At 38.2% G+C, this 26,771-nt stretch overlaps 3 protein-coding genes across 3 annotated transcripts in view; 1 reads left to right on the forward strand and 2 right to left on the reverse strand.

The window, feature by feature from the left end:
• Positions 1-4,054, forward strand: part of Phyhd1 (Phytanoyl-CoA dioxygenase domain containing 1) — a 7,796-nt gene extending 3,742 nt beyond the window's left edge. Inside the window, exons 2-5 of the mRNA XM_011497061.1 lie at positions 1,330-1,473; positions 2,583-2,696; positions 2,780-2,930; positions 3,506-4,054. Coding sequence (XP_011495363.1) covers positions 1,330-1,473; positions 2,583-2,696; positions 2,780-2,930; positions 3,506-3,924 — 828 coding nt within the window. The 3' untranslated portion in view covers positions 3,925-4,054. The remainder of the gene's footprint in view (positions 1-1,329; positions 1,474-2,582; positions 2,697-2,779; positions 2,931-3,505) is intronic.
• An 84-nt stretch (positions 4,055-4,138) lies between these two features.
• On the reverse strand, positions 4,139-8,542 carry Swt1 (Swt1 RNA endoribonuclease). The gene is given in 9 exon segments (XM_011497316.1): positions 4,139-4,668; positions 4,799-4,959; positions 4,962-5,342; positions 5,442-5,702; positions 5,803-6,033; positions 6,434-6,661; positions 6,745-6,851; positions 7,102-8,101; positions 8,179-8,542. Coding segments are annotated over 9 exon segments (2,994 nt in total). The 5' UTR covers positions 8,341-8,542; the 3' UTR covers positions 4,139-4,205.
• Positions 8,543-13,458: 4,916 nt separating this feature from the next.
• LOC105360423 (uncharacterized) lies at positions 13,459-26,771 on the reverse strand. The gene is given in 14 exon segments (XM_011497317.1): positions 13,459-14,103; positions 14,890-16,500; positions 16,682-17,071; positions 17,630-17,889; positions 17,891-19,590; positions 19,796-20,068; positions 20,150-20,963; positions 21,105-21,789; positions 22,119-23,280; positions 23,371-23,702; positions 23,938-24,526; positions 25,075-25,436; positions 25,820-26,351; positions 26,589-26,771. Coding segments are annotated over 13 exon segments (8,751 nt in total). The 5' UTR covers positions 26,130-26,351; positions 26,589-26,771; the 3' UTR covers positions 13,459-13,840.

Below are 26,771 nucleotides of genomic sequence, written 5' to 3' on the forward strand. Positions count from 1 at the left end.
CGGGGGTGCTGGGGGGGGTGGGGGGGGGGGGGGGGGGGGGGAGAGTTCGTCATCTCGTGTGCGCGCGAAAACACCAATGTCCCGCTGAAATTACATGGAACAAAACGTCTTGTTCGACATGCCCGCGGATCGTAACGAGCCTTCTCCTCCATTGATACGGGCAAAGAGAGGCGAATCGCGAATATCGCTAATCGGCCGGATGCCGAGCGTCGGATTCGTCGCCATTTGGTTCGTTGGCGAGCCAACGGCAAAAACAAAAAAAGTAGCCTTCAACTTTCGGCTGCGAGACGAAAACAAATCCTTTATAAATGCTTGGCGAATCGGAAACGCCATTCGCCGGTCGGCTCGAAGGTCGCAAACAATAAACGACGAGGACCGGATCGGGTTGTGAAGGGGCCCACATCTCTTTGCCCGATGTCGGCTAACTTACGAACCTGTTTCCGGGATTGAAAGAAGCGAAAACTCGTGTTTTTGCTTTGATGTTTCTATTCGTCGCTAGTGCAAATGTCTCTCGAATTCCTACAGTCGGGCGATTTTCCATTCGCTCGGAGCTTCAACGCATCGTCATGCTTTTGCGAATGCTGCAAAATACTGGGAATTTCCCAATGCGCTAATTTACCGACTTATATACGCGCGGCAAAGTTGCACAGTTGTAAAAGATAAAAATAAAGACTCTAACAAATAAATCACCGTCCACGTGTGATTACATGGATTTTATTGCCAATTTACATGTGGCTTGAGATTAATATTAGATAGAGCACAACGTTTGTTATTTAAAGCTCATTTACTCAAATTTACCACTAAATGGCTGATTATTCAATTCGAATTGAAATTTCTTCTAACGCTAGCTTTGAATTACTATTGATCTCGTATTTTAATGTATAATGCAATAAAACGTCGATTTTTCATACGCAATTGTAGTACGTAGCGTGTACGTGTAAAATTATTGCGAATAGAAATTAGCGAGAGCGTTGAATTTCTCCGCTACGAATATGAATGAAATTTCATAGGATTGCAAAATGAAAAATAATCGATTGAGTTGAAATATCGCTTCCTTAATAATTTATTTACTTACTTAGTAATGCTGACTTAGGGAAAATCATAAATTTTTTATTTGGATTTAATGAATCACGGGAACTATTTTACCGAATGAAAATGGAGATAAGTGAAAAATTGCATTAACTTTTATTATTATTCCTATGGCTGTGAAACTGCTCATTTGACTTTAAAATTCGGGACTTCAAATTTTCTTTCAAACGACCAGATCCTCCACTTTTTTCCTAACTCCGGTATTCATCGATTTTTAAGCTTTTCGCCTTTATTTTACAGCTAGAAAAAGACGGCTTTGTCGTATTGGAAGACTTCTTTAAACCAGAGGAAGTGGACGAATTAAAGTCCGCCGGGGAGGAATTTACGACGAATTTACCACCCGAAGAAGACAGGAAGGTCTTCAATACGGTCGATAACCAACAGGTAAAAACATTTTCTCTACTTCGTGATGTCCGCTTTACACGTTTTCAATCACATCTATTACATATTGATTCTATAAAATAATAGATTTAATTCGATGGCATCTGCATACTTTTTGTCAATATTTAATAAATAAATACGATTAGCGAAAATCGCGCGATTAAGCAGCTATGGATTTTCTTTAAGCTAATATCATCAACATCATTCAATAGAAATTCCCAAATTGTTCAAGTTATGCAGTTAGACATTAACAGAAGTCGAGAAAAGCTACCGATTCAACGCAAAATACATGCAATCGAAATTTATCAAGATTAAGCATTCTGAGTATATCATTATAACAACTACAATTCCATGTCACGCGCGCGCGCGCAAACACACGCATACGCACGTACATTATTAAGGAATATTTAAGTAAAATAGTTATTCATCACTATAAAAACACACTCTGAGACTAATTAGCCCCAAATGCAAATTGTATCAAATGATCTAACGACTCATTTGAAATTATTATTTTTTCAATGAATTTTTCATCCTATTTTACTTTATATTTAACTCTATTACAACAACGAAACTACCATTTTCTTCATTATTACTTGGCGAATACTAATTATTATATATGAAAAATTGAAACATATCGATCCTATTATTCAAAATTATATTATTTAAAGGGTTGTTTTTTTTTCTAAAATTATACATACAAAAAAATGGCACATAAAAATCTTTATTATCTTTTGGCGAATAATAAATGTCCCGATAAACTCTGTAATAATGAGTGCGCGATCGCACCCGTGTGAAAAATGGACATTTTTAATAATATACAAAATTCAAAATAAAAAAATGCAAATTTCAATTAACATAACAATATATCTCGAAAATTCTGAAAACCATGATCGCATCGACCATATCATATCGACTGTTTATAAACAAATATTGCTTTATTTAAAATTTTCAATCATAAAAAAAAAAAAAAAAATGAATGAATTTTTACCGTTTAGCTTTGTTCCTTATCAATCCATTATGGGAAGCAATATTATGGAGCTTTAATTAGTGCTTTAAAAGAATTAGGATCAAATACTTTTTAAGTATTTGACGTACGTAATTCTTTATTTCAGAGCAAAGACCGTTACTTCTTTGAAAGTGCAAACAAAGTAAGTTACTTTTTTGAATCGGAAGCTTTGGAAGAAGATGGGAAATTAAAAGTTCATCCCCGGATATCCCTTAATAAGGTAAACGAAATGCTTTTGAATTTTAATGGCAACTTAAAAGTTCTTCCGAGTCCGGTAATTCACCGAAATTTTAACGTTGGAAGGTCGGACATGCCTTACATTGGTTGCATCCCGTCTTTAAAAAGTACACGTTCAGTGAGAAAGTTAAGGAAGTTGCATTTCAACTGGAGCTGATCGAACCGGCCATCTGCCAGTCTATGTACATTTATAAAAATCCAGGAGTGGGTTCTGAAGGTAAAGATTACAATCTCTTTCTCATTTGTTTATGTTAATGCTAACATAATGTTTATTGTATGCTCCGTTTCATAATATCTATACAAAATATAATTAATATCAATCAAAATCATAACTACAATTTTAATATCTTACAAGCTTATTTTATATACAAGAAACGGCTTCGCAAGTATTTTAGTGCTAATTAATTAGTTTAGAGTATTTATGTGCATTATCGACGTATGAAACTAAATTTCTGAAAATTTTTGTAGTAATTAATTTGCACTAAAATTGAAAGGGAGACGCGTAATTTTCTTTACTCAAACTCCATCGGTTAATTATTGTTAAGATTGATGAGTTCGGATACAAATGAAAAATTCAAATACTGGATGATACCATCCATCGCAAACTTATTTAACACTTCTTGCACTCTGAACATTTTAAACGATCGATAAAGAATTGAAATTCGTTTGAAGTACCAACGCTATCCTTACGCCAATTCCTCGTAACAAGTGCAATGACTAAAAATATAATATCTGCATAAGATACCCGGCTACCTTACTACACTCCCCTCTCAATTTCTTTATATATTCAAGTCGTTGTACACCAAGACTCCAGTTACTTGTACACCGATCCAGTCAAGCTCGTCAGCTTCTGGATAGCTCTGGACGACGCAACCAAAGAAAACAGCTGCCTTTGGATAGCCCAGGGCTCGCATAAAAGTGGCGTGCACAGGCGTTACTTGAAGAACAAGGACCCGCAAGCGCAAGAGTTATTTGTCTACGATAAGCCGGTGGCTTACTACCAACAGAGCTCCTTTCGACAGGTAGTGGCGCGTAAGGGCACCTGCATACTTTTACACGGCCAGGTTCTCCACTACTCGGAGGCCAATAAGAGCAAGGTGTCGCGACACGCGTACACGTTTAATGTCATTGAGACACAACACGTCAACTACTCGAGAGACAACTGGATACAGCCGCCAAAAAACGGCTTCCCTCTTCTTTATTCAAATTGAACCCACCGTGGACTTGGCATCGAAATTTAAATAATAAATAAGCTCGTAACAACCACGCATTGTTTCGCTTTCTGAACAAATGTGCAAAGTTTAAAAAGACGAAAATAAAATAATATCCTAAGCATTGAAATTTTATTTTCTTCTATGCGTATTTCCAGTCAAATTTACCGAATGTTTTTTTTTGTTTTTTGTTTTATTTTTGTTTTTGTTTTTTTTTGTTTTTTTTTTTTTTGTTTTTTATATTGCTACAACGATTTCTTATGTTCGTGTGCAAATTTTTTTCACGAATACTTATGATTTGCCATTCGACAAAAGTGTATGGCTAACTCTTGTAACTGCTCGTATCCATTTTCAATTGTCGCTTTTTTCAATTTTACACAACAATAAATATCAAGCGGTGTCACTTGCTTGAGCTCCTTAAAATTCAAATCTGGTGAAAAATTAACAAGTTCTTCGTATAGAGAAAGAATAATGGTATTATCAAGGCCTGTTCCTTCGTTCAATTTGGACAGAGTTCTAAATATCAAAAAGCGTACATAAACAAGTAGCTTAACAATACTTATTACAAAATTTTTTAATATAATTATTAGGTAAAATACTTACACCCTTAGCGCTTGTAATAATCTATTTACATTAGTACCCACATCATTTTGGTGCTCAAGCGCGATCTTTGTCGTAAGAAAAGGATGCAATTTATTATATGAGAAAGAACATTGTAATCCCATAGCATCAGCAGATAAACCACTACATTGTCGAAAAAAATAAGGAAAATATCATTTGAGATAAATAATATATATATATATATATATATATATATATATATATATATATATGTATATTTTATAATATTGGATAATCAATATATTTAATTTACCATGTATCTCTCGCAAAAGCATAAATTTCTTCAAACACCTTAAAAGCAAGCGATGCCCTTCTTTCCTCTTCGCCTGCATCGTCTTCAGATCCTACAGATTCTTTAAGTCTTACATTATTAAATTCCTTTATATTATTCATACATGTTTGTTTTAAATCCTAAAATCAATGTCCTTATTAATAATTTTATTCTCAACGAAATATATGTGAAATTGCAAAATAAATTTGCTTACGTCAATTTGAGTTAACATTTGTTGCTTCAAAGAGGGATATTTAGCATTATTTAAAGTTTGTATTACGTTTTTACATTGATCTAAGAAAATATTAACATCTTGCAATTTTCTGCCACCTTCTGGCACTTCGTTAATGCACACATAAATGTTACGTATCATTGATTCAGTTCTTCTTTCAAAGGATTCGGATACAGCAGCTATCCAATGTTTCAATGTGCACTTTAAAACATCAACTATTGTCCAAGGTGGTTTAATAATTACATGATTTTCCCATCTTTTTCCAAATAAGTGTTTCATTTCATTAGTTACTACCTGAAGTAGAAACATTAATTAAATAATACATGAATAGAAAGAAAGAGATAACATAACTAAGATAAATTTATCTTGTTTATATTTGTTGAATATGTTTGTATTATTTACCGCTGAAAAAACAGCCTTGAGAACAGCTTTCCCATTTTCCATAATATCCTCAGCTGCAAGCAATTCCTTTTGTACAAAACCATTGTCGTCCTCGCTTTTATCGATATGCGTATGAAGGCTGTTTGACAGAAATTCTGTAGTTTCTGCTGCCTTTAAATAATATATTTTCTCCAAAGGATCATTTCGACCTAATATCGGAATATCATGTATCATGGCTTTGTTGCAAAGATTTTTGTCATAAGATAAAAGAACCTATAATTTAAAAATTGAAAATTTAAAATGAAAGTAACGAGTGGTTAACAACGATATTAGAACATTAATTTTAAACTAATAATATGTCAGCACTACCTACTGGTGATTTAAACGCTTCCTTTAATTGCAAACAGGTTTGTAATATTTCATCGTCAGGACACTCAATTACAAATTTTTTCTTATTTTTTTCTACATCCATTGGCGTTTGACCTAGGAAACGAGGATGCTTAATGGTGAAATGATGGTTTAAAAACTCTACGGCTTTCCTCGCTTTGGGTTTGAGGACTTGCGATCTTGTAGGATTGTTGCTATCTTTTATAAAATCAAGTTCCTAAATAAAAGATATAAATCTGTAATTAGTCTCAAGATTCGAGATATTGTACATTAGCAACTATCGATAAATCATCTGTCCTACTCTCCCTGTGTAAAAGAGTTGTAACTTCTTGCTTTCGACATTATTGTTAAACTACAGTACTATATTTTTATAAAAATTTTATAAATTAAATTTGAGCAAAATCATTATTAATAATTATATCGATAAATATTAATTATCATTATAAACTAAGAAAAGATAAAGTGAGAAAATCTAAAATTATAATATATGTGTATAAAATTATGAATAAACAGTCAATTAAAGCGTATTACTATATTATTAAAACATAATAATTTATCTAATTTAAAATATATTATTATAAAATTAATGTAGCATAATTAAACTATATATTTTATACCTGTAAAACAGTCCAAGGAATAACAATAAACGGTCTACCAAAAATGTCGGAGTGAGAATCTCGAATTTCTTCAATAAATGGTAAATTTGAAAGAAAAACATTTGTGTCAATAATTATGTATAATGCATGCTTCTCTCCCGAGGTATCCAATGATTGCAAAGCGCTGCACGAAAATTTATTTAATACTCCTGCAGACTTTTCACATAGGTGGTATCTAACAGAATGAACCTTCGAAAAAAATAAAATTACAGTAAATTGTTTAAAAAAATAATTAAATCCAAAGAATTTAAACTGCTTATATAAAAGCTCACTTCTGACATTATTTTTTCATCTTCAATTGGTTCCCATTCCATTTGTTCACAATGCACATTGGCCACCTCGATTTCATCCAAGCTCCTACTGTTTTTTATATTTTCTTCTTCGTTGAAATATTCTTGGTTATTTTCATTTATTTCTAAAAAATCATTGTTCATGATAAGATTGTCTAAAGCTAATAAACATGTATGAATCTTTTCGTATAAAATTAAACAATTTACCTTTATCAAGCATAGAATTATTTAATATATTATTATTCATATGTAATTGTTGATGAAAAAATGTAGATCTCTTCTCTCTTTCATTATTTATATTTCTATAATTTTGCAATCGTTTGTTTGCCAAATTTTTACTTGCAGATTTACTAGGAGTATATGTATTGTTTGGCGATTTTCTAGGAGTACATATAGGAGAATGTTTATTTACAAATCTTTCATCTGTTGAACTTTTTATCAAACTCTCCTGGCACTCATTTAATAAATTTTTTTGCATAGATTTTCTAGGAGTACTTAATGTATTGTCATCTAATAACCTTTTATTGCTCGAAATGCTTTTAAATTGTTTGTTGGATGAATTTGTTTCTACAGATTTCATAGAAGTGTTTGCTATATTAATATCATCTATTATGCTTTTATTATTAAAACTTCTTCTAAAACTTTTAGTTTGATCATTTGATAAATTTCTTGTTACGGATCTCCTAAGAGAACCTCTTTTGTTGTTAGTATCTACTAAATTTTTTTTAATTACACCTGTATCTACTGATCTGTCACGCAACGATGCATTTGATTTAGAAGATATTAAACTTGCTTTTTGAATCTGAAGTTTAGAAATATTACCTGTCTTATTCACAGACTCATGTACCAAACTTCTAGTAGCTCTTTTACATGTTTCAACAATAGGTAATGTTTTTTCTGTTTTTGTATCCACAATAGATATATTAGGAAAATTATTGGAAGAAGTGGAAGCTGTTTCATTGGACAGACTGGAACATGTTCGGCGGGTCCTTCTTTGACTTTGTGAACTTGATGACGAAGAAGTAACTTGAGAAGTTACGTTAGGTGGCGATAACATTTTATTCTGTTTCTGTATAGATGCTTTAGGAGTATTCTTTTTAGCCTCGAGAGCAATTTTTCTTTGAGCCAATTTTTCTCTATACAGGCGCATTGCAGGCGTATCGTTATTGGCTTCATATTGTTCATTGTTATGAACTTTTAACTTTCTAATCTTTAATTTAGGCCGATCAGATATCGTAGAATTTACGTCATCGTCAATGGTAGTACTTGTACATAAAGATTCTTCAGTTTCTTTATCCAATACTTTCCGTTTTTTACCTTTTCCTTCTAAGTTCATAACCTAAAAAAATTATCATAAATAATGAATTATTATTTAATTAAAATAAACATTCTATAATACGAATTTTTTCATTTTACCTCTGATTGTGAATCCGAAGGTGGTGGTGACCATCTAGATTCACCTGTTTTTTCATTAAAATAAAAACATTTATCGGGATACTTTTTCGAAGAGCGCTCGATCCAACCAGGTAGTAATGATTGTTTCTTAGCTTTTCTCGAATTACGCGAATTATCTGTCATTCTATGGTATTGTGAATGAACGTTTTATTTACAAAATAATTTGTAATTATAATTTTAGTAATCACATCATTTTATTCACAGAATCGTCACCCATATCATTGTGCTAAAAAACTAGATTTCTCAAGAATCTCGTAGCTTATTACAATACACATATGGATTTACGATATTATTAGACTAAAACACAATTATGGATACTACCCAACGATAATAAGAAAAGATGAACGAATACGTTGATCACACTAAGTAAAAACCAGAATGTCGAATTGAAAAAAAAGAACGTAAAAGCGACTTAAAGGATCGCGAAATTATAGATATACGAAACAGTTGCGCATGCGCATTAAAAGCTTACATCATTTCACAACTTTACAGATCTGCGTTGTCAACTTGAACTTTTTACTTTAATATTCATATTTTTACAATATACGTTTTTTTTTTTTTTTTTTTAATGCTTATCTAACAAGATTAATAGTGCATGAAAACATCAGGAATAAATTAAATATCTTTTTTATGTATTTATTATTTTTATTCAACTTTAATGATTATCAATTGAAAAACTTCGATTTAAATAATACTTAAACAAAAATCATTATCTTAAATATACATCAAAATGAATAAAAAATGAAATAATAAAATATTGTTTCTGTAAACACTGTTATACTTGAATAAGTATTTGTATGCAGATTTTATGGAACAAATTTATTTGAAATCTTTTGATTGTTTCAACAAATTATATGAGAAATATTGCATTGCAATTATGTCCCTCTTATAACATTAATCCTTCGATTGCACGAGTCCTTTGAATGATTAGTAATTTAATTTTTCTACGACTATTTTTTTTAATTATTTTTAATAAAGAGAGAGAGAGAGAGAGAGAGAGAGAGTGAGTGATTGAGAAATGGGGGGGGGTGGAGAGGTATAGGAGGAGAAATTTAAATTATCATATTACATGAAAAGAGAAAATGTTATTGCGAGACAATAAAATATAGACAGTAAAATTGGTATAAACAATGTATTTTACATAAGATACTCCGACATCGAAGAAAGCGATAATTAATGAACAACGTCGCCGCAGTGAAACGCCGCCATTATCGTCACCAACGGTGTACAACGTAATTTTAATAATAAATAAGTATGAAATGTAAATAATGGCTATTTACAAAATACGTAAATGGCAAATAATCTATAACAGGCAAAGATCGCTTCCAGCTCTCTTTAATCCCATTTGAACGTCACATTCTTCGTTCTCCATCCCTCCGTCCAGAGGCTAAACGCCCATACATATATAATTATCAAACGCTGCCATCGTCATTACGCTTAATACTAACGAACAATGTTTCGTGTTCCTTCTTGATTTATAATTTTTCTTTTATATTTTAATATATAGACGCCGAAGCGTGTCGCTCTGTACAATCGCTACAAGTGGATGCGCGACGCGCATTTTCTCCTCTCCATTGTCACCATTTTTCTTCGGCGGCTAGACTCTCAGTTAAATTAATAGAAAGAGATTCCGCGTCCCTCTCACTTTAACTCTACTTAATCTATATTATGAACGCGCGACGCGACAGCAAAGAAACTTTTCTAGTAGGCATTTTTACTTTTCATTTGGATCTTGTTTACATTGTGCTTAAGAATTCATATGGCTACAAGCAAATACTAAAAGGGCAATGGTGTCATTTTGTTCAAAATATTGACTAAGTTGTTGTTCATAACTCGAACAACGAGTTCCAAAGCTACCATATTCTTTAAAATTAAAAAGTTCAATAAAAAAAAAAAATAAAAGAGAGAGAGAGAGAGAGGAAAAGGCAGGATAAAAAAAAAACCGAAAATACGCGATCGGACAGACACATAAAGAGTACAAAAACTCTCGATAAAAATATTCTCCATTCTCGTCCTACGAATACGCGAGTCCGCGTCTCGACAAATCATATAATCTTTTTGTAGAATTTTCTATTCGGTATGAACTCCGTGCACATGTCAATAATAAAATCATCGAATACATCTTAATAAAAACAAGTGCTTCCTCTATTAAGTAAATATAGTCGCACCACGAAGAATCGTCATCATCAGCCGGCTGGAACAATATTTTTGCAATGCGCCGCCAAACCATCATTCATGTACATACATATATACAGCGATACATACATGCATATATGTAAGAATGCGTGCACTGGATGCTATGCCGAATATTCCCTACGATATAAGTATAATTAATTACGTTATCTATGTAGTGTACGTTAAAACAAATAAGCCAGGACGGGCCGAGTCACCGCATTTATCTCGCGTTTCTCTTTTATTATAATGTTTTTGTTATTGCCTTACGCGCGGTATACCTGTGCCGTAAAATGCATTCAATAACGCGTATTACGCTCTTTGCATATATTTACCGTTTCATTAACAATTATAAAATCTTCAATCGTAGCGCGAAAAATACGTACGTAAACGCATGTTTTATCACCGTAAAAACGGATGATACGTGCCAATTTTTTTTTTATTTTTTATATTTATTATTATAATTCAAAGACAAATAAAGAGAATTTCATGGAAATAAAGTTTTTCTTTTTCTTTTTCAAAGACCAACAGATAATTCGTCAGCATACACTTCTGAAAAACTTAATATTATAATATTATAAAACTTTGATTTAATCTTGAATATTTCACGCGCGCGCAAGTGTGTGCATACGCATGCGTATATATATATATATATATATATATATATATATATATATAAATGTAAATATATAAAGCTATTAAAATAAAATAAAATGTCGAAGGTAATACATAAAGTCTTCGTTTCTATTTTTATGATGATGTAGTATCGATAATCTTCAAGAAACAAAATATTAATTTTATGAACAATCTTATATTATATTGTAAACAATTGTCGGGTGCAAAATAAAAATAAAAAAATCATGAAATTATTAAAATATATAATATACATCGTATCGATAAAAAATATTCCATATAACACGCCCATCCAAGGATAACAGAGACCAACTACTCATTTGAACTCAATAAACTCTGAAGCTCTCCTTATCATTCTATCACACTAAATTCTTTGATTCCATTCACGCGATTGACCTTCGATTCTAAGCTGCCCTATTATATTCGTAGATCGTTTCTTTCGTTCGGAGAAATAATAAAATGAAAATAAGAAGAGGAAGGATTTAAACGAAAGGAGCCGTAGACGCAAGCTGAGACAAAAATATCACAGTATTCAAGAATCGCGAAATAACGCTATAATAGGCCGTTGCGGCTGCCTTCTCACGTACGCCTCCGTTTTCTTTTGTTTAAACGTTAAATTCCTCGTTTTGTTCTCTCTTTGTTTTTTGTTTGTTTGTTTTTTTTTCTTTTATCTACGGTCCTTGCGCTACTACACTCGATTCGTTTAAGTATCCTCCTAAAAACAAATATTAAAATCCTACCCGCTATTCATGTTCCAATTTGTATATATATATATATATATATATATATATATATATATTTATTTATTTATTTATTTATGTGCTGTGTGTGTGTGTGTGTGTGTATTTTTTTTAAATATCCATCAATAAAGCCGCAAGGCTTTAAAAGCAAATGTGTATGCATTATTCGTATAAAACTCGACGGTTTTCAAGCTTTTTATTACTACCGACTGGCTAAAAATATCTCTACAAACGAATACTGGTTTCTTTTTTTTCTTCTTTATTATAACATTACTATCGAAAATGAAAAGAGACGGGTGTAGGTGAGTCGTCAGTGATGACATTACATTGAATGAAATGAACGTACAATGACAATATGGTTTTCAGTTCACGTCAATATACCGTGGATATAATATATATGTTTGTATACATGTCTAAAAGTGCAAATGAACAGTTTTTTTTTTTTTTTAACATCCACATAAGGTACTGACCAAGGGACATTAATATGGCATTGAAGTTAATTTTATCTATTAAATAAAGTCAATCGTATAAAAATGTACCTTTTCTCCAATGATCAAATACTTAAGTTATAATACAAAAACGCGCAAACGATTTGTTAATTGTTTTGCACGTGACTTATAATTAGAAATATCATTTAATGTCATTTCTGCACAACAAAGTACGCGATCGTTATGTTTTGTAAAACATTACGTTGTTAAAGAAAAATTTAGTCGTATAATTTAAAAAATGGTTTTGAAGAGCAATGAAATGAAATTAATTAATTTCAATACCGATTGAAACCTCTGTTTTACATACGTTAGAATAAGTAAACAGAATCGATGTAAAAAATTAAAAAAAAAAAAAAAAAAAAAAAAAATCTCTTAAAAAGTAATAAAAGCGAAACGAAATAAGACGATAGAGATCGAGTTGGGCTATTGAAAAGCTTAAAAAGCTTATATATGCAGTCTCAATGAGAATAATATAGTCGACGTGTGACTCGACCTGTAAATATCTGGCGAGACATATTCATTTCCTTGACGTATACATAATAACAAACTCTTAATATTCTCTCTCGTTAATATACGGATGATAATTGATTGCACTTGATTCACGCGAATTACATAACGAGATAACTGAGGAACGATTGAGTCTACAATTTACTCGGAGACAATTATCAACCATTAAAATTTTCGTACATCTTCTACTGCTACTTTTTTTACACCATCCATCATTCACTCTAGCACTCCGATTGCAAACACTCTCGACACTTCAATTGCAATTCACAACTGTAGATCGGATTATTTAAGAATATGCATATAAAAAGAAATTCTGATTTTGTGTTAGTTTTTTGTTATTATTTTTTGTGTGTGTGTGTGTGTGTGTGTGCGCGCGCGCGTGTGTGCGCGCGAGTATGAGTACTTTTTTGTTCGTATCGTGTGTACTACGCGCATGTGCATTCTCTTACGGCAAAATTACGAATCTCCCTAAATAACAAGGGGGCCTCCTTAAAAACATCGTACCGTCATCCCTAACATTATTTCAATAATTGCACGACTCGGCTCGTCGATTGAATTTGCCCTCCGCTTGCTGCCTCCCCTCACTGCCCACTCCAACAATCATCCATTAAAAACATAAGACAATAATAATAATCATAATAATAATAATAATAATAATAATAATAATAATAATAATAATAATAATAATAAAAACAGCTTTATAAAAATCATAAAATTTGCGCAATACCACCGAGCCAACAAGAACATAAGCACTCGTTGTAACGAATTAAAAATATATCAATGTACAATGACGCCAGCGAGCACGTATGTGTGTATAAATTTTTATCTATAATAAGATGAGGTGATATAAGATGGGACGAACAAAATCAACCGAGGAGGCGCAATATCTCTCGATCGTGCAACTATCGCAAACAGCCGTCGTAGGTGTGCGTGTACGTGTAGTAGCGTAAGTAGCATTACGTGGAAAGGGTTGATGGGGCCGAATGAGGGTGCAGTCGGACAAAACCCCGTGACGGTGACGACGTCATCGGGCACAGGGGCTCACCCGGGATGGCGACGCCGATCGTCGGTGTCGCCCCTACTTTACTGGCTGGGCGGCTGCGGCTCGGCAGGCACATTGGGATTCGGATACGGTGGTAGGAAGGAGTAATTGGGATAGGGCGGTGGGGGCGGATGAGGGAAGGGAGGATAGTAATTGGAGGGGTGACTCGCCGGGGGTGGCGCGTAGGTCCTGTGTACGTATGGGTCGGCGGCGCTCGGAGGCGGCGGTCCATGGAAGGCCGAGTACATGCGGGCGTAGTCAGCATTGTAAGATGGGCCGCCGTAAGCTGGGTAACCAGGAGTCGCTGTGAACATTGGAAAATTGGCGTTGATGATGTACGGCTGACGGCTGTGGGCGGGGGGGGGCCTCGTGGAAAGGGCCTTGCCGACATTGCGAGCCCCAAGTCCCGAGTCCCGCTTAATCACGTCAATTTCCACGAATTCTCGCACATTATCAGACATAAAAAAGCTCTTCGCTTCCGTGCGAAAATCATCGGAGTCTCACATTGTCGCGAGTATTGTAAACAGTTTACTGTTTGAATTCAAGTTCAATACAAGTAAAATTGATAAATGCGAAAATATTTTAGCAATTTACGTTAAACTGAAACTTTAAGAAGAATGTTTGCAAAGAGAGACCAAGAGTATTGATATAAATAATAGACGAACGAGACACACTGAATTACGGAATTTTCACATTTATCCATGTAATTTTATACTTGCAGAATAAAGAGAAGTTAAAAATTGTTTTTATCTTTGAATTTTAAAGCAAAGGTTTTTTCTTGTTTGTACTTTTTCCCATCAATCACGATTTCAATGAAATAAAAATGAATAAGTCAAGCATACTTCTTAACTAAACGAGTGTATTGATGATTATTAAGAACTTATTAAAAAGAATTATTGCTTTAGTCAAAAGTTCTTTCTTTTTTTTTTTTTTTTTTTTTTGAAATTATTATTATTAATATCGTGAATATCGTGTGAATTAAGAATCTTGCGAGCATTGTGACGAGTATTAAATTAAATTTGCCAAGCTTTCGTTGACATGGCTGTAGAATAACGTAGGATGCAAGAAGGAGGAGCAAACAAAAACTAACCTCCTGGGGAATAAGTAGCGGAGCTGGCAGGCGCCGGTGGATAATGTTGCGAATAGGGATCGTAGGGCGTCGGTGGGTAAGGCCCTGGATACGCCGTCCTCACACTCGACGGATGACTAAATGCGGTGGGGATGTGAGGCTCTTCCCTAATGACGGCTGATGGTACGCCGCTGGGGCCGGTAGTGGCAGTCCTTGGGGCCGGCGTCGGGTCGATGGGCTTCGTTGTAATAGGTTCACCGAGATCGGCGGGTCCGATGGCTTTGGCTGGTGGTAATGCGCCGACACGGGAATAGACCGATGGCGCTGGTTCAAGATTGAGCTTCGGCGTCTCTTCTGGGAGCACTGGCTTCAATGGCGTTGGTGGCTGAGTGACCTGACCGAGCTCCGGACCTGACGTCCGGGATAAAATAGCCGGTGGATGGGGCGGCGCCGTCGAGGGGAAATACGAGCCGTACGGATCCGTAAGCGGCCTCGACCTCGGATCACCATAATCGTAGTACCTCGGGTATTGAGCGTAGGGGTAGCCCTGAGGCACTCCCGCGGCGTGGATAGCTTCACCGGGAATCGAGGTATCGTGGGATATGATAGGCTCGGTGGGCGCCGGCTTTGGCGTCCTGGACGGTGTCGTTGTCGCGGGTACGGGTGCGGGTGCGGGTGCGGGTGCGTGTGCTGGTGCGGGTGCGGGTGCGGGTGCTGGTGCGGCTGCCGGTGCGGGCGTCACCGGTGGGGAGACGAGATTCGTATTGGAGATGGCACTCTTGCCACTGTTGATAACGATGTCCGACGTCACCCGGGGCACACCGCTGTTGTGCTGAACGCGTGACTGCCCTCGACCTGAGTGCGCATGCTGGGGAATCGGCTGGTGAACTGTTTGATGCTGATGGCCAAGCTGATGAGGTGGATGTTGTTGGTGCACATGGGAATGTTGGATCTGGTGCTGCGACGAGTCATCGATAATGATTTCGTCGCTGCCGTCTGGTTTCTTATCCTTGTGCGGGCCCGATCTGCCGAGGTCGAATTTCTTCGGCACAGTCGCCTTCTGTTCCGATAGGTAACAATCGCGATCCTGTGCTTGCCTTATTATAGGCTGCGACCTTGCCGTTGACGAGTCGATGGGGAAATTGGAGCTACCCTTGTTCTCCGTTACGGGTCTCTGTAAATTCGAGTCGGTGTCGGAATTCGACGGGCGGCTAGACGGACTGTAGTCGGAATTTGATCCGGCTTCGGCCACGACATCCTCGATGCGCACTTCCTCGACTCTCTGCTCCGTTCGCACCTTGTGGCTATCGGATGAATTCGAGTTCTCGCCCATGGAGCCAATGTCGTTTGGATTGTCCTGCTTTGATTTATTAACTCTTGACAATGACACTTGATTGGTACTGAATTGACTCGAGTAGGGCTTGGCGGTGGCCGTAGCTACCGGTTTTGTCCTCTTGGCTACTTCCTTTTCGCCGAATGGCCGATAATTCACACCCGTCCTAACGATCGAGCGATTCTGTTGAGCAGGCGCATTGGATGTCGACGATTTTGGGATTATCGAGATGGCTGAATTATTACGTAGAGGGAAGCTTACATCCGGCTTATTATTTCGTTGTGGTGCCGGAGTTACACCTAAAGAATAAAAATAAATTCACGGCCGTTAGATTTAGTTTTCAAAATTTAATTCGTCCAAAAAAAAAAACGGAGGCGAAAACCGATGAGATTAGAAGACGATATGTATTTGAAAATGTATCTTAGAGATTTGAAGAAAAATCGAGTAGACTACAGGACGGAGTAAGTGAGAGCAATTTACTTTTTTTCGGTGGCTCGTCATCCTTCTTCTGCTGATTTATTTTTAAAGCTGTTCTAATAGCAATGATCTTCCCGGACTCGAGCTGCATGTAAATTCCCTTCGGGCTCTTAAGAACCATGACCCGCTGGCCGGCCTTCAATACGATACTGCCCTTGTCGGGCGAATTTGTGGGGATAACGACGTCCAAGGGTAAGGTCATCTCCTGCGCGCTCATGCCCTGCCGCTGCCAAACTTCCGCTGGTATCCATCTGCTGCCACTAGAGTTTCGCGAATTGAGACCCTCTGCACCACGTTGCTGCATCGGTCTGACGGATGCCACTGGTTTTGGTGCTGGTCCGCTACCATCGCCCCGTATTTGTCTGATCTGTAGGCTTCCTGATGAAACAGACACTAAAAACTCATTAGTTCAACCACTGATACATAACCAGTCATATTCATACATATATATATAAATTATTATATTGAGCTTCAATAATTAAAAATATCAAACGATTATAATAACGCGAATGTCTTATGGGTGTTGGCTACATTCTTATCTAATAAGATAAATGCCAATTGTACATTAATGATTGATCAAATTCAGCTAAATTTGGAATTGATAAAAGGATCAAGTAATAAAATAAAAAAAAATACAAGATTTAAATAATAACGATATACGTGTTATGATATAAATTTGCAAGTACGTATCCGTTATAACTCCAAAACAACGTTTATAACCACAAAAAAAAAAAAAAAATCAATATACTAAAACCAGAACATGATTTTACAAAATTGTTCAATAAATTTGACGAATAATAAAAGTATTTTACATAATTTGTTGATTAATATTATTCGTGTTTCGAGAAGCACGTTAAAAGATTATAATTAGTCGTAATCTCAAGTTTTGCCACTGTTTCATAATAAAACAGCACGCGAAACTTTATAATTATGAGAATAATCGTTTATTACCTCTGGCTGCTGTATTCCCAGGAACGTAATTGTAGCTGGGCCTCGAGCAATTGGCAGCCATCTTTTCTAATTCATAACCTCGCCTGGCAAGCCTTTTCTCCGCCTGGCTCAGCTTCTTATCTTTCCGATCAACTAGCAAGCTCTCGTGGTGGAACGGCTGCTTAGTCAAGAGAGAGGAGTGCTTATCGAGGACTATATGCATGACCTCGTCGGTGTATTTGTCCTTCGAGTCGGAAAAGTCCTGCACCTGACTGTCCTCTCGTCGCCTCCTTAAGCGACAGATGGGCGTCGGGATTGCACTGATCCACCACTCTATCGGCCATACCTTGTTTGCTGATCTGTCGATCGTAAATCTTCCTTTCCAAGCAATTGTCAGTGACAAGCCGATACACGTAGCAATTTTTTTGCTGACCGTAACGATAAACCCTGCAAACGGCTTGGGTATCGTGACAAGGATTCCACGAGGCGTCAAAAACGATGGCTCGGTTAGCCCCCACGAGATTAATACCTAAGGAACCGGCGCGCGTTGATACAAGGAACAAGTGGACTTTTGGATTAACGTTAAACTCATTGATGAGCTTCTCACGCTCGAGTGCACTAGTGCTTCCGTCGAGTCTATAGTAATTGATATTTTTCAGCCAAGCCTCCGTCTGACCATCCGCGTATTTGAAGTTGTTTCTAGCGAGGAAGTCTTCGATAAGATTCAGGGTAAATAAGGATTGCGAGAAGGCGAGAACGCGATCTCCTAGACGAATCGCTTCCTCGAGGATACAAAAGAATAGAGTCATTTTTGCCGAGGCGTCTATAAGACCTGGCATGTAACCTTTCATCAGTTCAGTCGCCCAATCGTAAGGGATTCCCGGATCATCTTTGAGATTACTCATAGCACCTGCTAGACCACCGAGTGAACATTTATCCTTTTCCGTCTCGTCCTTCGTCACGAGCTCGTCATCCGACTTCTCTTCTTTATCCTTATCCTTTTCCGAAGCTTTATCTTTATCCGCCAAGTCATCCTTGTCTTTGTTCTCCTCTTTATGCGGCTGCTCCACAATAGCCTGATTATTAAGGACGGTGTTGACAATTCCAGGCGTCGTATTAACTGGATTGCTGAACGACGGGGCGGCAATTGGTGTGTTATTCACCGGCGGAAGTGGCTGGGTCGGTGTATTATGAATTGAATTGACGTTGCTGGGCTGTTGCACCGAGTTTTGCATATGTGATCCGACACCCAGTTGCGGCATCTTCGCATCGGTCATGCTATTACCAGAATAATCGTGATACGGATTTTGCTGATTCTGTTGATTCTGTTGAATTTGTGAGATTTGCTGATTCTGTTGAATTTGCGGGGTTTGCTGATTCTGTTGAATTTGTGGGCTCTGCTGATTCGACTGATTCGGCTGATTCGGTTGATTCGGCTGAGTCGTTTGATAATTTCCAGGGGCAGCAACGCTACTTTGATAACTCCCGTGGTATTGACTTACGTTGGTATCGTTATAATACGGATCGTTACAATTTTGATAATTTCTTTGCCAAAATTGATCTTGACCTTGTATCGTTGGCTGCTGCTGCTGCTGCTGTTGCTGCTGCTGCTGCTGCTGCTGCTGCTGCTGCTGCTGCTGCTGCTGCTGCTGATTGCCAGGCACCTGATTAACCGGCACAACTTGGGGATTCGTAGGGGAAAAGCCATGAGGCGTGCTTGGCGCCACCGGATAATTGCTACTAAGATTTTGAGCAGTTTGAGGATCGGTTCGCTGATAACCATGTTGTTGATCGTCTTGATTAACGTTTTTGCCACCTCGGGGTTGATGATTTTGAGGATAATTCAAAGGTTGATTTTGTGCGAGAGAATTCGTTTGGTTTGCTTGAGAAGCCGATTGATAAGCAAGAGGTACTTGAGCAGATTGCACTGTCGGTGCCGATTGATTAGATGAGTATCCCATTTGTCCACTTGGTACTTGGGACTACATAAAAAACAAAAACAACAAATACAGAAATTATAATATTGAAATTTACAAAACATTGTTCTGAAGTCGAAATGTAGTTTAAGTAAATACTTTAAGTAATTATATAATTAATATAACTTTCAATAATTAGTCATTATTGGTTGATGTAATAGAAGGTGTGTGTACTATCTAAAAGTCTAAAGAACTGTTTAAAAACATTTACCTGTTGAGCTGTAGGCGAAAACGCTGGTGGTTGTTGATTATATCCATGTTGGGGTTGGGGTTGAGGTTGCTGTTGTTGCTGTTGTTGTTGCTGTTGCTGCTGTTGATCATTGGGATAAGCATGAGGTTGATTTTGTTGATTTGGATTAGCAGTCACATGACTCTGCATATAATTAGGGGCCTGGGTTTGTGGCAAATTCTGATATCCCCTCATTTGATTTTGTGGCAAATTTGCCTGATAAGCATGCTGTGCTTGCTGCTGCTGCTGCTGCTGCTGCTGTTGTTGTTGTTGTTGTTGCTGTTGTTGTTGCTGCTGCTGATTCGGATTGAAACCCATGCTGGGTGAAACCGCTACCGGATTAGGTGTCCCTGACTGATTCACTGTATACGAATGGGGTTGACTTTGCATTGGTGGGACACTGGAATTCTGCTGCGACACTGGACTCTGATACGGTTGATGCACGGAGCTTGGCATTTGCTGATTTTGGGGAAAAGTGGAAGTATTCACCACAGGCGGATTAGGGCATTGTTGCTGCTGATTACTAATGTATCCCGAGGTGTTATTTGCAAGGGTTGTATTTTGATTTGGCTGTTGTGTGCCGCCACTTTGATAGTTTATACTGGTGTTCGGTATCGACTGGGTAGGAGCGTTATTATACCCTTGATTTTGATTTGCAGGCGGATAAGTGCCGTATTCAGGCATAGTAATCTGATTAGACGTTTGATTCTGAGGTTGAAAGCCAGAGGATTGTTGATTCGGCACCTGCGAGTAACTCTGTCCTTGTCCAATGGTCGTGGGATAAGTCCTATCGCGTTCTTGATAGGGATAATTAGATCGTGAAAATGATACGGTATTTCCGGTAACTCCTATTGGGGGATTTTGGTCGGATCGATAATTGGGCGCACTTGGCGATGGACTTGGACCTGTGGGTGAGGTTCCGGAAAATCTCTGAACATGACTACCGGTTGCTGTATTACTATCACTTGACGTTATATTATAATTCGGTTGCTGTCCTTGATATTGCTGCCGCTGAGACTGATTATTCGATGGATAATTCGTATTCTGTGAATATGGCTGGAAAGTTGAATTTCCAGCAGATGGATACTTTTGTTGCGATTGTTGGTTCGGATTACCATAAAAATCGTTATATTCATTACTATGGTAGCCGCTCGTGCGTTCATCAGAGCGGTAATTCTGATAGCCTCCGTGCTGTTGTTGCTGTTGCTGTTGTTGCTGCTGTTGTTGCTGCTGTTGTTGGTGTTGGTGTTGTTGCTGCTGCTGTTGCTGGTGCTGCTGTTGCTGTTGTTGCTGTTGCTGCTGCTGATGTTGTTGGTAAGAGCTTTGTGGGTTAGCGTGTGAGAAACTAGCATTAGCGATTGGTGGTTGATGATGCGGTGGCGCGGGAGCATTAAAGTTTTGAAAACTTTGCGGCTTTTCACCATCGACTTCCGTATTCTCGTTTGGCATGGCTGTTGAATTCGGTTGTATACTAGCTGCCGGCTTATTTTTCATATTCGCCTTCTTCCCTTTCTTTCCCTCGCCTTTAGGCTGCCGAGCTTTGGTTGCGCGCTTGGCGCCAGGTGTATTAGGCGCCTTGTCGCCCATCGTCTCCTCCAAATCAAGATCGTCCTCCTCATTTGCCTGACGCTTTCTCAAAAAATGATACAGTATATCCGGATGGTTCCAAATCTTACAGCAGACCGCAAAGGCTTTAAGAGGATTGGGAACAGCTCGTGTTTTCACCACTTGATTCATGAAGGTATCGTAGAGCTTCCGCTGATGAGCTGTCATGCGCACCAGGAGAATGTACTCTTCTTTACGTGGAAGAGAGATCTGTAATACCGAATGTGAGCGTCGCTGAACAAATCCCTCGAGTAGCGCATGGAGAACATGAGCTCGATACCGCATGAGTCTTATATCCTGTGGAGTCGAATCTATACACTGACCATTTTGTATTGGACGTTCGAACATGTTGCAAAATTCGCTTTTCGTTCCTATAACGCAGAAAATTCAATAATATATACAGATGCCAATACGATAATTAATAATATAAGAAATTACGATGCAAGTAAAGTAGGTAATCATTTAACTTGAAGAAGTCGTGATTGAAAAATCGTGCGTATGTACTTAATTTAAGCTAATGGCATAAATATCAAAATGCAAAATCATCTACAACATTAAAAAATAAAAAATAAATAAAAAATTCAAGTAGGTAATTTTATAGTATTATAATCTAGTCGATCCAGCTCACTAAATCAAATATAAATTTTTGTTCGAGAGACCTAGTGCCTTTTAATATTATTTATATTGCGTGCTGCCATACCTAAATAATTCGGCCTCACAAAATCCACCATACACCAATACTCCAATAAATTGTTCTGCAATGGATATCCTGTGAGAACGATACGACGTTTTGTGCGCATCTGCTTTAAGGCCAAACTGATGCTCGCGTGAGAATTTTTAATGCGATGCCCTTCATCGCATATAACCAAATCCGGGCCAGGATTAACCAAGGCCACGTGCATTTCGTCTAAAAGTGGTTTATTCTTATCCTCCTCCTCGTTGTCCACCGATGGATCCTTAAAAGGCTGTGGCTGTCCGCGTTTCCGCTTGGCCTTGTTTGGCTTCTTCAATGACAGCTGCCTGTAGAGTTCGTAGCCGATAAGAAGAACGCCGCCGGTCTTTTGCCACTCGCGTATGACGCGAGCGCGCGCCGCCATTGTCTTGTGCGAGTCGTTAAGAATGTGAAGGTTAAAATGCCGCGGGCGCAACTCGAGGTCGACGGGCGCGTCGACGCTAAACGGAGTCTTAATCGTTTCGTCCTTTTCCGGGGCGCTTTCCTTCTTCGGCTCCTCTACCACCTCCTTCTTCAGCTCTTCACCGGGCTCGAGCTTCACGCTCATTTGATTGGGCTCGCCGCGCTGTTCGTGGCTCTCCATGTTATTCTCCATCTTCTTGAAATCCGTACTCTCCGGTCGCGGCTGAGCACCGTAGCTCGGATAGGCCGTCATGCTACCGGGAGCCGGGCCATATCCCGGATACATCGGTGTCGTCACGTGCAAATTCATCCCGTGAGCGACGGGGTGCAAATTGGATTCCATGCCGGGATAAGCAGGTGGCCGTTGCATGTTTGAAGGGTGGTAGCCCGGATTATATTGGGGCATCCCGCGATTGTCGAGGCCGTAAGAATTCATACCGGGATTAAGCGACTGTGGATGACAAGTGGGCTCGGTCTTGATGGGATTGTAACCAGCGGGCCCCGGATAAGCTGGCCCGTAACGTGGATCGAACATTGCACCACTCGGCCCGTAATGCGGCAACAGATTCTGATTGTAACCGTGGGAGGTATAAGAAATATTTTCGGGCATCAATCCTGTCGGATGTTGCTGCTGGCTCGATAACGAATCATGTTCGGAACCGGATCTCGACATGTACGACAGATCGCTCTGATTGCTCTCTTCCTTTACACTCGGCTTTTCCTCGACCTTTTATTAATAAATATAAAAGCATCGTTATTATTTTTAAAATATAGCATTGAACGCCGTACGTAGAATGTGCACGAATCGATAAATTACCTTTGGCTTGTTGACGTCTTCGTACGGCAGCCACATGTTGAACTCGGCGAGCCAGTTTTGCAGTGTATTTATGGGCATAATACACAGTACGGTCTTGGAGGTTGTGCATCGAAAAAATATATCGCAGAAGCTCGCAACCTGCAGAGTTTTTCCCAAGCCCATACTGTGGGCTAAAATACATCCGAAGCCCGAGCTCGTCTTAAACCTCTCGATGCTTTCAACGATATTGTCGTAAAGGAAGCGAATTCCCCCTATCTGATGTGGCTTAATAATCCGTGCGACTTGCGGGGCTAAAAAGACATCTGGCTCGTCATCTGGATGGCCAACGTTCACTGTGGAGTACAAAAATTCAATTTGCCAATTATCGAAAGCTCGCATGGACAAAATTTCCATTCACGACATTAAATCAATAAAGTGCGCAAGCAATATTATAGAGGATGCCGATTCGCAATAATGCGCAAATAAGGTGTAAAAAAATTCCGCGAACTCAAGTGCCGAAGAAGAGAGTGACAAAGATATAAGAGAAAATGAAAGATGAAGGAAAGGGGATTGAGATTATTCAATCACCTAAGACTCGGCCGTGCTCATCGGGAATATTGTAGCGGTCGTTGGTATGCATGCCCGAGTTGGAGGGGTCATCCTCGTTGTCGGTCTCCTCGACTTCGCTCGGGTCGCTGAGGACGATACAATCGTCGTCCGAGCTCTCGCTCGAGCTCGATATCGTAACGACATCCTTGCCCTTGGCGAGCTTCTGCCCCATCTTCGGTACGCCCGATAGCTTGCGCGCCTGCTGCATTTGCTTCTCGTGCAGGATCGCCTCCTCGGCCTCCGCATCGACGTCCGAGAGGTCGGAGTCCGTGTAATACTCGAGGTGCTCGATCGGCTCTTTCTTGGGCACCACCGGCGAGATGCTCACCGAGGGCGTCATCATGCGTATTCGCTGCTGAAGGACGTTGGGCGTCGTCGCGCGTGCCGGCACTCGCGATATCGAGGTCTGAGAGCCCGGGTAACCGCCAATGCGGCCGCCTCGCTGCCAGCGCGAACCCTCGGCTAGAGGCCGCCTGGGGGCCATTCCGGACTGTTGACCGACCGATGCCTGAGATCCCGCTGCTGAGCCCGAGTTCACCTTTAACATCACGGTGTTCGGCAGGCGAACCTAAGGTTACATTGCTTTGTTAGTGGCTCAATTTAGGGCTTTTGCCAAAGTTCTTTCGTGCCCATACGAGAAGCCTTTATCGACTTTTCACATTATCAAGTCAGTTAATTACAACGACTACATTCGTTAATTTATTCTCGACTTTCTCTTTCTCTCTTTCGTTCTTTTAAATCTTCATATATTCAGCGGTGATTTATAATTGCAACATTAGATATTGCTATTTGATTTTGAAAAAAACTTTAGTTTTTCTTCAAGCTGAACGAAAACAATTTAAAAAAGAGATAGAGAGAGAGAGAGAGAGAGAGAGAGAGAGAGAGAAAGAAATTTGGGATTAATTTTTTTTCAGTTTCAAAGATGACGATTACGAGCAACGATCATTATGAAAATTAGCAAAAGATACATTATAATTCAACATATTCTACGATCGCCTTTAAACAACAAATTTTACATGCAATTATTACTTATTGTCGACAATTTAATAATATTTTTGATAAAATGATCGTCATTTCAAGCGAGTTAATTCTGCTCAATTTCCGTTAACAATCTACCTCTCTTATAATCCTCTGCTGCTCTTGGACACGACGTAAGCGCTCCATTTCCTGTCGCTGAGCCGAAAGAGTCGCCTCGTCCAGCTGCGTCTCGTCCATTACTTCCCGAATGTTTCGTCGCATATTGGATAATTTTTTATCAGCCTTTGATTCCAATTCAGTTCCTTCCGAACCGTCGTCTTTTTTCTGCTTTTTCTTGGCAGGATCCAAATCATCGTCGTGTTGCGTGAGTCTTTTCCCAACGTCCAGGCTATCTTCTTCGCCTGACCGAGACAAAGACTTTTCTTCATCGTCGTCGTCATCGTCGTTTATCTTGCCAAGTAGATCAGCTTCCGATACCTCCTGACCCTCTATTGGTGCACCTGTTGACATCGTTATGACTCTATTAGTTTACGTATATATAACCAATAACAAACAGTTTAATATATTTTTTTTAATTGACACGTCTTTGTAACTAACTACAATAATATTGCTTTCGCGTAGCTTTAAAACTGTTAACCATAATAACATAACCAAATGCATTTCAAATATATTTATAGTTATTGAATCAATTAATAAACTTTCATGAACGAATAGACGTCCCATTTTTTCGTTACTATAAGCAAGCACAATCCAAGTTCAACAACTATAATCATTTTGAACCGACGGACGGATCTAATATGAGAACATAACATCGCAAATATTCACTGCATTAAACTTATTTACATTATAAGAAAGCTCTGACTTAATAAACAAAATAATGCACCTTCTAATGGCAAAGTGTCTAATATATTCACAGAATCTATTCCTATGTCATCGTCTTCATCCTCATCTTCCTCTTCGTTATCATCCGAAGGAAGCGATTGAATATGTTGCCTTTCGGTCTCCATCCTCACTCCTATATGCGAATCAATCGTTTCATCTAGATCCATATCATCCGCCGATCCTTCGGTTCTAATTTCCTCTATGTCCTCGGTTCTCATAGGGGCAAGTTTTTTCCTCCTTCCTCTCTCAGATACGTCGCCATTTGAATCTTCGGAACAATCATCATTGCCAGCCTGACGATCATCCATCATTTCTTTAAGATTAATTGTTTTATCATTCAGTCAGACTCCACTCGGAGTTTCCAGATTATTTCTCTTTAAAGCTTGTTCTACTCGAACATTTCCGATACTTGTCAAAAAGCTGTTAAAACTGTTGGACATAATGCTTGAGATATTGTTTAAAATTGCCCATGACATGCGAGTGAAATTCCAGCGCAAATGAAATATCCATTGATATTTTTAGCGAAAATTATCCTGAAATATATAGAAACATCTTTATTAAATATTTGCTAAAAAAATGCTCAACATCTTACTAATGTAATTGCTAATATTATTGAAAATAATAAATATTATAGGTAAACACGAAGGCATGACTTTTAAGAAATCAAAAATTAAAACAAATTTTACCAAACAACAGGCTCCTGCCAAGATGTTGAGCAATGTCCACGACGAATGTCCATAAGGAGTAAATTTGACATTAATCAAACGTACCTTAGCACATTAAATATGCACTGATCGCACCATTAGGAATTGTAAGTGTAATGATTAAAATCGCATTCTATTAAAAACCCCCTGGTTATTCGCACAATACTTTGAGGGTTATTTGACAATAAGTCTTGGTAGCGCATGCTAAAATACACTAGAATGCCGTCGAGGAGCACCACTGGGCTTCCA

Source organism: Ceratosolen solmsi, unplaced genomic scaffold, assembly GCF_000503995.2.
Source record: "Ceratosolen solmsi marchali unplaced genomic scaffold, CerSol_1.0 scaffold13, whole genome shotgun sequence".
Lineage (NCBI taxonomy): Eukaryota > Metazoa > Arthropoda > Insecta > Hymenoptera > Agaonidae > Ceratosolen > Ceratosolen solmsi.